Here is a 10630-nt window from a genome sequence, read left to right on the forward strand (position 1 = left end):
CATATTTTAGTGAGCACACACAATTCCGGTTTCCCCCTCCATATTGTAACCCAGCCTGATTTATGACCGGGGTTAAAAAACAACAACACCTTTTTGCCTCGGAATATCCGTTATGCCCCAAACTCACAGTAAAGCCTCACGGCAAACCCATGATAAAGCCTGCTTTCTGAAAAAGCTCCTCTAGAGGGATGCTATTTTGAGTCCGGTTCGAATCCCCACTGGTCTTTTCCCCAGACTATGAGAAACACCTATATTGGGCAGCAGCGATGTAGGAAGATGCTGAAAGGCATCATCTCATGCTGTGAGGGAGGAGGCAATGGTAAACCCCTCCTGGATTCTACCAAAGACAACCACAGGGCTCTGTGGTCGCCACGAGTCGACTCCGACTCGACGGTACACTTTACCTTCACTTTTAGGGACAGTTGTTCTCCTTTTGCTAAACAAAAGAGATATTTCCCTCTTGGAAAGGTGCCTCTTTGCCTAGATAGCAGGGGTCACTGACCGCCTGCCCCAAAGCGGCTCACCATCTAGGAAGCAGCACAAGAGTCACAAAAGGTCGCCGAAGGGATGCTTTCGCTGGGCTGAATCGGGGCAGTTGCTCTCCCCTTCCAAAATGGAAGACACCCACCCTTTCCGCTACACCCCTCCCAGAGCTTTTGAGGTGCACACCTACCACAAAAGAGAAGCAGAACGGCTCCCGGGGAATGCTTCATCGTTGTCCCGTTGGAAGGTGGAAGTAGGCTCCGTCAGAGGACAGAAAAGTTCAGGCACGCCGGAGAACCGTAAGCAGCGCTCAGCCGAGCTTCTCGACGCCACGCCACTCCTGTGCCTGAGAAACCTGCGTGGCCTATTGTCCTGTTGCTTCTTTAATCCATGGTATTAGGAAAGGCTGTCCAAATATTGAGAGTTCTCACCACCACAAACTCTGTGACGTTTTAGGGTGTAGCCAGGAATAGCCTTAGGGCTGGCGGAGAAGATTAACGTGGTGGGGCATCGGTGTCCACTATAAGATTCGTTTCGCCTACTTTTCAGACGGCTTATGAGATCACCCGGCATTTGGGGGTGTGTGTCCATCCGTCCATCCATGCAGGGGCATAGCTAGGGGAGAGGGGGCCCGTGTTCACCCCTCTCTCCAGTGGCCCCTTGGAGGGAGATAATGAAGAAATTAGGGAGAGGGCAAGGCACAGCAATTTGGGTGGGTGGGTGGGTGGGATCCATGAAGAAATTCTGCAAGAATTCTGCAAGAAATTCTAAATATAAAATTTCCCTATTCACTGGAGCTTTTTTTTTTTTTTGCTAAACATGACCAAACCCGGTATACAGTGGTCCCTCTACTTACGAAATTAATCCGTTCCGAATGCACATTTGTAAGTCGAAAAGTTTGTAAGTCGAAAAGCGGTTTCCCATAGGAATGCATTGGGAACGGATTAATGCGTTCCGGAGCCTAGAAAAAAGACCCAGACCCCCAGTAAGGCTTGCAAACTGCACAGGAACATTTCTTTTCAAGAATAAACAGGCAGTAAACAGGCAGGCAAGTCAAGAAAACCGCATGTAAAATTCGTAAGTCGAGGAAACCCCATCTAAAAATTTGTAAGTCGAAAAAACCGCATCTAAAACCGGATCTAAAACTGCCGTTTGTAACTTGAAAAATACTTATGTCGAGTAGTTTGTAAGTCGAGGGACCACTGTACCTTCTAAATACACAAAGTTGTCCTTCTATATGATTACTGCCGCTAGGATTCTTTCAACTGGCGTTCACAAGCAACCCCAACTTGGGAGGCTATTAAAGCTATGGGAATATGCCTCGGCAGCTAAGGTTACTGCTTGCTTGCGGAATAATTCAGATGAAACATTTGCGTTGACGTGGGGACCTTTCATAAATTGCAATATGGCACAGGGTTTGGTTTTTCTTAGTATTGTATTATTCATATTCTATTTTTTCTTCTGCAATATCTGTTTGTGAGGGCGAAGGTTGCCAATGGGTGGAAGGGGAATCTTGGATTGTCATATATTATATAATTAATGTAACAGTTGGAAGTTCAGATGTCAATGCAATCATGTTATTTCTTCTTATCTTTCCAATAAATAATTAAAAAAAGAAAAAGAAATTAGGGAGGGGTGGAGCTGGGGGTCCTCAGGAGTTGGGGGCTCCAGGTTCTTTGAACCCATCCACTCAATTTTAGCTACATCCTTGTGTCCACGTGTCTCTCTCTGTGTGTGTGTGTGTGTGTGTGTGTGTGTGTGTGTGTGTGTGTGTGTGTGTCCCCTGCCCGATCAACTTCACAATGCCTGGATCAATATAAACCAAACCAGGTGCGGTTTTAGGGACACCTCACCAGTGTTGTTCGTGATGATGTCATCCATCCCGATTCAAGATGGCGGGCACATGAATGTTTGAGGCGCCTAGCCTGTTTGAACCAAATTTGGTACAGCTGTAGTGAGTGGCACACAGGGACACCTCAATGGCATAATCGGTGATGATTTAACCCACCCTGATCCAAGATGGTGGACGCGTGAATGTTTGAGGCGCAATTGGACTAACTTGTGAACTGCCTAACTGATTTGAACCAAATTGGGTACAGGTGTAGGGACAGCTCAAGGGCTTAGTTTGTAATGACGTCATCCACCCCGATTCAAGATTTATTTATTTATTTAACATAATTTTATACCACCCCAAACGTACGTCTCTGTAAGATGGTGGATGCCTGAATGTTTGAGGTGCAAGTGGGAACCGGTTTGGACCAAATTTGGTACAGTAATAGGGATACATAGGGACACTTCAAACATATAGTCTGTGATGATGTCATGATGTTTACAGCTTATATGGGGTCGGCGTTAAGAGGGGCATCTTACCTTGCAATTTCCATTCTTTTTAGAGCACGAGTGAAAATGTAAAGCGTCCTATCTCTAATCTTAAACTGAAGGTTTTTGGATTACTGAATTGTAGTTAATTAAAGAACAACAACCCAGCATTTATTTATTTTCGCTATGCTTCTCCCTGGACTAGGGCTTCAATTCAGCGTGCCTGATTATTGCAAAAGGGATTTCTAAGAATGAGGTTATTTGTAGCATTTGAGAGCATGATCCAGTCGCTTCCACTTGGGCGCCACCCTGGGCAGAGCAGACGGAGCAGTTCAGGCAAGCAAGACGCCTACTTCTTTGCTAGGGAGCAACCAGGCAGGTCTATTTCCATGCAGTCCCTTTCACCTGAGGGAATGAAATCCTTGTTGAATAACCCGTGAGAATCCAGCAGGCAGATGGAATACAACCGATCACACGTACACACCTTTACTTCACACCATGAGGCTTTGTTTGCCATGTCTGTTGAGAGAGAAAAAGTGACCGGGCAAAAGAAAGGGCGGTGTTAATTCAGGCTAAAACAGAAATAAACCATTTATCACAGCGTTCAAAGGAACCAAACACTACGATATGTAGATGATGTACTACTACTAAAGTGATTGATTGATTGATTAAGTGCCATCAAGTTGGTGTCGACTCTGAGCGACCACATAGATTCTCTCCAGGATGATCTGTCTTCAGCTTGGCCTTTAAGGTCTCTCAGTCGTGCATTCATCATTGCTGTCATAGTCGAGTCCATCCACCTTGCTGCTGGTCATCCTCTTCTTCTCTTTCCTTCAATTTCCCCCAGCATTATGGACTTCTCAAGGGAGCTGGGTCTTCTTCGTATAATGTGTCCAAAGTATGATAGTTTGAGCCTGGCCATTTGTGCCTCGAGTGAAAATTCTGGATTGATTTGTTCTAGGATCCATTGGATTGTTTTCCTTGTTTTCATAGGAACATAGGAAGCTGCCGTATACTGAGTCAGATCATAGGTCTATCTAGCTCAGTATTGTCTTCACAGACTGGCAGCGGCTTCTCCGAGGTTGCAGGCAGGAGTCTCTCTCAGCCCTTTCGAGGTGCCAGGGAGGTAACTCTGAACCTTCTTAATGCAAGCAAGCAGATGCTCTTTCCAGAGTGGCCCCATCCCTTGAGGGGAATATCTTACTGTCCTCATACATTTAGTTGCCCATGCAGTTAGCAGGGCTCTTTACCCAAATAGAAAATGACCCTGAATTAATTAAAAACAAACAAAACAAACATATCTTTTAGTACCGAATAAAGATATTTTTAAAATGCAGGTTAAAACAAGTTATACCTTTTAAAAATACAGGTCAAACACAGGTCATACCTGTATTTAGCCAAAAGGAAGATGGCACTGAATTTAGAGACCACCCTCCAAGTTCTCTCCTCAAAGTACTTGGGGGGGAAAACCTAGTCTTGGTTTCAGGTAAATACAGTACATCATCTAACATAAAGGCCCGTAGGAGGGCCTTCTCTGTGGCTGCCCCTCTTCTTTGGAACACTCCCCCCCACCCCGCGATTTGTTCAGCCCCCTCCCTGGCTGTTTTAAGGCCCTTCTTATGGCTCACCTTTTTTGCCTTATTTATTTACACACACAGTCAGACAGGTGTTATTGACTGGTTTGTTGTTTCTGTGGCCCCTCTGGTGTTGAGGTGCTCTTCAAGGTCTTTTGGGACTGCACCCAGGGCTCCAATGACCACTGGGATTATTTGGGTCTTCTTCTGCCACAGCCTTTCAATTTCAATTGGTAGATCTTTGTATTTGGTGATTTTTTTCTATTTTTTTCCCTTCTATTCTGCTATCCCCTGGTATTGCTATGTCGATTATTTTGACTTGTTTTTCTTTCTTCTCAGCTACAGTGATGTCTGGTGTATTGCGTGGCAGATGTTTGTCAGTAGTCAGCAGTCCCATAATATTTTTGCATCTTCATTTTATACAACTTTTAAAAACAAACAAACAAACAAACAAACATTTGCATGACTTGACTTCTTGAACAGCACAACTGTTCCTTTATAACTGCACCATTTGTGGCTGGTTGCCCGTTAAAATGACCCTGTGCTTAACTGTTGCAATTGAACAGCTCCTCGTTCAACCTCAGTGCGCCATAAATCCCTCCACTGAGTCTTCACTGCGAAAGATTGACACGGCCATCCAAGGACACCGTGTAAAACAGAGATTGTTACAAAAATGGTGTGTGAGCCAGTATATTGTGCTCTTCCAATGTTGGCATTAATATTTACAGAATTTATGCAAAGAAGTCAGGATGAAGACAGGATGTCCTGTCCTTTTCCAGTGGGGAAAGTGACTTTGCAATTGGCCTGATACACATAAACATGTTGTAAGCAAAGCCTGAACCAGCTTTCCGTCACACCCCACCTATTTCAGGTGGGCCACCTGCCTCTTCATTTTCCTTTTTCAAAATAGCTATGAACGTCTTTCACCTTACTAAAATAATTCACAAACAGTGAGTGTGTTGGGGATTGTGGAGGGAATATTCTTGTGGGTGATGACACAGGTCCTAGCCAATAGGCACCCACCATGGCCATCTCTCCCCTTGACATGTTAGAATGAGGCAGAGCTGCCCCCCGCCAAAGAGCCTGTTTCAAAATGGAATAATGTACACATATTTTAAATGGCGCAGCAGGGAAATGCTTGACTAACAAGCAGAAGGTTGCTGGTTTGAATCCCTGCTGGTACTATATCGCAGCAGCTGAAAGGCATCATCTCATACTGCGCGGGAGGAGGCAATGGTCAACCCCTCCTGTATTCTACCAAAGACAACCACAGGGCTCTGTGGGCGCCAGGAGTCGAAATCGACTCGACGGCACACTTTACTTACACATATTTTAGGCACTGAATGTATGTTCAAGCCACTTCCACCACTGATAAGAAAGTCACACCTGTCTTCATCGCGATGTTGAAGAAGAAGAGAACTCACAGCATTCAATACCTTCTCCGTCGTAGGTGTATTTGTACCTTGTTTCAGCATAGCATCCCGTAGGTTTTAAATCCTCGTAGCAGCAGTTAAGAATTTGGCAGCATCTGAAGAAGAGAGGAAAAGAAGATGGTCCTCACAACAGATCTCTTCTACCAAGTATCAGCATGTACAGGGAGCTTTTAAAAATGGGAGCTTTAAAAACAACAACTGGAGCTGAAGGTAAAGATGTATGCTGAGGGGAAAACTTTTGGTATTATCTTCTGGATGGGAAAAGAATAAATCTAACTCTGCTGGCTCTTCCTATACAGGTTTTAGACTCTGATAGATCTTAAGAGATATTTAAATTTAGTCTAATATTGAGACAGCCATAGTAGTAATCAAATTATCTATTTCATATAGTATTACTTTACTGTTTTCTTACTTATTTTAAGTTAGTTGTTAGATTATCTGACAATGCCATCAATATTGTTGCTTTTTCTTTCTTTTTCTCCTTTATTTCTGTGAACATTCTAGTGTTCATATACCGAGGGAAAGGTTTCAATATATATTTTATGGCATTTTTTAGAAGACCTTCCTAATATAAACATCACATCTTAACCATTATTGTTCTCAACAGATTTTTAACGCTCAATAATCAGATCAATGATTCTAAAACCACATCATGTCCAAGAGAAGTAGAAGATCTTTCTCAGATGGAAATTTACGACGATTCGAATTTTCCATATATGGCAATTATTCAACAAAACGAGTCAATAGTTGAAGCTGAAATCCTACAAATTTTAAAACTGGTTTCCCTTTGCAAGCAGATTAATAACACCGATTACATATATTTTATCACTTGAACGTTCCTATCAGTGTGATCTACACAAAATGATTTTGCCCGATCAACAATGGGACTCACCTCCTAGTCTAATATATTCTTACTCTGTCTTATCAATACAATTATTCTTAAGGGCAAGTGGATCTATAATGCTGAAACCATCACTCGGCAAGGACCAACCCCGTCCCCCCACCGTGAAGCAGCCATGGACCACATACACGTCTATGTAATCTTTGGGCTCGAAACTCCCAATCTCCTTGATGCCACAGTGGCAGCCGTAGGAGCGAAACAGGCTGTCGTTGACTTTCACCAGATCGGCAATCATTCTTTCACGGTCTTCTTCGGCCCCGTGAGCAGAAAGAGTGCCTAGAAAACAGAGGGAGGGATCCTGGGCTGTAAAACGAAAGCTCAGTTGGATTCTTGCTGCCGATGTTTAAAGGTGGAGGCAGGCTGGGGACAAGGAGAGTGCCCCGTTCACACAACCATTTGAATGTAGGTTTAATGTGGGTAGGGGTGTGCGAACTGGTCTGGTTCAAACCCCAGTTTGACTTGAACCGGGGCGGTTCCAGTGGTCTAGATTTGAACTAGACTGGCCACCCAAAAGGCCTCTGTGAGTGTGTGGAGGCCTGAACTGGGCTGGAGAAGGCTCGAACCGGGTTGTAGCTAGTCCGGGCTACTCTGGAGGAGGCTGGCAGGGGTCTGTGGTGGGGAGAACTGCCACCACCCCTGCCGCCACCACGGATGAATGTAAGTAGCCCTGATTCTCCTCCCACACCCTCTAGGTCTAGGAAGCCCCACTGCCCCTTTACTTGTAAAGAGGCATCTTCACTGGATTTATGAGCAGACCCCTGAACCCGTCTGTGAACCATTTTGCAAACCAGGAGTCAAACTGGACTTGGAACCAGCCTGGCCGGTTCCATGCACACCCCTAAATGTGGGTTATCAACATCTATCTATCTATCTATCTATCTATCTATCTATCTATCTATCATCTATCTATCTATCTATCCATATATTTTTCAAGAGTTTGTTTGCTTATTGCTTATTTTCAAGGGTGTGTTTTAAACCAAACATTTAAATCTCAGTTTCATGTGGGTTACCAACATTAGCGTGGTTGTGTGATCCCACGCCAAGACCAAGGGAGGAACCTCAGATTCCTCCCAGGCCATAAACCACCTTGGCTTGGGTTCACACAATCACACAATCTTGTTAGCAACCCACATGAAACCGAGATTTGAACAATTGTGTGAACCAGGCTGAGAAATCGCAGTGGGGGCCCCCTCATCAGCGGGGAACACGTGATGCTCCCTTATACCAAATCAGACCACGAGTCCATCTCAACCTGTGTGGTCTGCCTGGCAGTGGTTATCTAAGGCTGCAGGTGGTTTAGTGGTTAGAGTACTAGGTAATCGATTCCCTGTCCAAAAGGGGCTCACAACCACTGCCCCAAGATTCAGTGAGGGCTTCACTGAATCATGGGGCGGTGAGTTCCACAGAATAATTCAATGTCATATGAAGATTCAAACACACACACACACCTTGCCTGCTACGAATCTCCTGCCAGTCAGTTTCACTGGGTGATGACTCAGTTCTAGTACGATGAGACAGGGATACAAAGCAATCTTTCTCCACAGAGAGAGGATTGGGGCTAAATTTGACTTGGTGGGTCACAAGCTGTGTGGGGCTGATTTATTCTGGCCACATCACTGGGGTATTTTTGGTACACAGTTGGGGTTCCTTGAATATCTATCTATCTATCTATCTATCTATCTATCTATCTATCTATCTATCTATCATTTACTTGATTTCCAGACCGCCCTTCCAAAAATGGCTCAGAGCAGTTTACATTAAAACAAAAACAATTAAAATCAAGGAACAGTTAAAATCAAAAACTATAAAACCAAGATAAAACTAATTCACAATTAAAACATTTAAAGCAGTTTTAAAACCCTGGAAAACCAGGCCAAACATTTACAGTTTAAAAACAGTTTTAAGACACTTTATAGGACACTCTAGCAGGAGACCTCAAACCTGGGTTTCCAGATGTTGGACTACAACTCCCATCATCCACGGTCACAATGGGCAAGCCATCGACCATTGTTTTGAGAACTTCTGGTCTATAGCAGGCAAGGACTCAGGGCCAAAATACACGTGACCTTATTACAAGACCGGCTTGAAGCAGAACTGGACCAGAAATGGCCCTTCTATGTTCAGAACGTAGCCATGGGGGACCCCAAATCTGACCCAGAAATGTGATTTATGAAAGGAAAGGGTCAAAATCCCCCCATGCAGTATCTCCACTACAAAAACCGCACCTTTGAAGTGACTATTTACAGCTAATTCTTCCTTTGGGGCAAATAACTAATTCTGGTGGCATTTTCAGAGTGAAAACGGCACAGGAGAAAAGCGTTAATGGATAACACTTTTCTTCTGTGCCATTTTCACTCTGAAAATGCCACCAGAATTAACAATTAACCCCTTCCTTACTGAGTACCACATAACCCAGTTGAATAGGGGGTCCCCAGCTAACTGAGCAAAGCAGCCCCTTTTCAAAGTGGTGATTCTCTTTCTTGAGCAGCGGGGAGAGCAACTGGCCCTATCCATCCCCAGCACAGCATCTCTCCAGTGGCTGTCGCGGGTGTCTAGCTTATGTCTCATTTGTAGATGGTGAGCCCTTTGGGGACAGGGAGCCATCTTTATTTGTTTCTATGTATGTAAATCACTTTGGGAACTTGTGTTGAAAAGCAATATAGAAATATTTGTCACTGTTGCCGTTACTTATTATAAAATACAAGGGCTGTCTCTTGTCTTTTGCCACATTAAACCTGTCAACCACAAGTTTAATGTCGTGATGTTTGTGGGGAGGAGAGCGTGAGCATGAATTGTCCTATTTGCTAAGTAGGGTCTGCCCTGGTTTTCATTTGGATGGACAACTATATTGAGCATTGTCTGCTGTAAAGTATTTGCAAGTTCCAAATTCAGGGAGGGTTGGTGAAGACGCCTGCCTGAAACCAATCCGTGTAGACAATACTGTGCTAAATTGGTCTGACTCGGTATCCGACAGCTTCCTTGTGACTGCGTAATGGAATTCCAAATCCACCCCATGAAAAACCCAAAGATGTTGTTGTTGTACTTACAGGAGGTGAACAGCATAACCATGGCGAGGAAGTGCTTCATCTTAAACACCTCAAAAGACCACAATCGCCCAGTTCAAGACTGGGACACTTCTAGTTTGAAAACTGAGCTGGAAATATTCACCCTATAGGAACAACAATAAAGGTAAAGGTAAAGTTGTGCCCTCGAGTCGGTGTTGACTCCTGGCTGGTCGCCTGTGGTTGTCTTTGGTAGAATACAGGAGGGGTTGACCATTGCCTCCTCCCGCGCAGTATGAGATGATGCCTTTCAGCATCTTCCTATATCGCTGCTGCCCAATATAGGTGTTTCCCATATCAGAGGGGATTTGAACAAGCAACCTCTTGCTCCCTAGGCAAATTACTTCTGCACTGTGCCATTAGGTAGGAGAAGATTATTCTCACCTAGAAAGCAAAGGTGAGCATTTGCAGATGGCAAAGCTCCTGGAGGAAGTTGCCTAGCAACCAGGATGAAGTCCATCAATTTTGCATTCCAGCATCTCGGGCATTTTTCACACGGGGCTTTTAAAGCCCTTTAGCTCTCATCGCCTCTGGATATGCTGCCATATACCGAGTCAGACCCTTGGTCCATCTAGGTCAGGATTGTCTTCACAGACTGGCAGCGGCTTCTCCAAGGCTGCAGGCAGGAATCTCTCTCAGCCCTGTCTTGGAGATGCTGCCAGGGAGGGAACTTATAGAACCTTCTGCATGCAAGCATACAGATGCTCTTCCCCGGAGCTATGGCTCCATCCCCTGAGGAGAATCTCTTCCAGTGCTCACACAAGGAGTCTCCCGTTCAAATGCAAGCCAGGGCACACCCTGCTTAGCAACGCGGGCAATTCTGGCTTGCTAGCACAAGTCAGCTCTCTTCCCACCCCA

General features: G+C 44.7%; 1 protein-coding gene across 1 annotated transcript; it reads right to left on the reverse strand.

The window, feature by feature from the left end:
• Nucleotides 1-3151: 3151 nt before the first annotated feature.
• On the reverse strand, nucleotides 3152-9881 carry LOC128338611 (phospholipase A2 homolog EPL_00195-like). The gene is made up of 4 exons (XM_053281333.1): nucleotides 9758-9881; nucleotides 6839-6986; nucleotides 5813-5904; nucleotides 3152-3321 (listed from the first exon to the last, which is right to left on the reverse strand). The coding sequence occupies exons 1-4, from the start codon at nucleotides 9795-9797 to the stop codon at nucleotides 3152-3154; spliced, it is 450 nt and encodes a 149-aa protein (XP_053137308.1). The 5' UTR covers nucleotides 9798-9881.
• Between the last annotated feature and the right edge of the window lie 749 nt (nucleotides 9882-10630).

The sequence above is a fragment of the Hemicordylus capensis genome, chromosome 16 (assembly GCF_027244095.1).
Source record: "Hemicordylus capensis ecotype Gifberg chromosome 16, rHemCap1.1.pri, whole genome shotgun sequence".
Lineage (NCBI taxonomy): Eukaryota > Metazoa > Chordata > Lepidosauria > Squamata > Cordylidae > Hemicordylus > Hemicordylus capensis.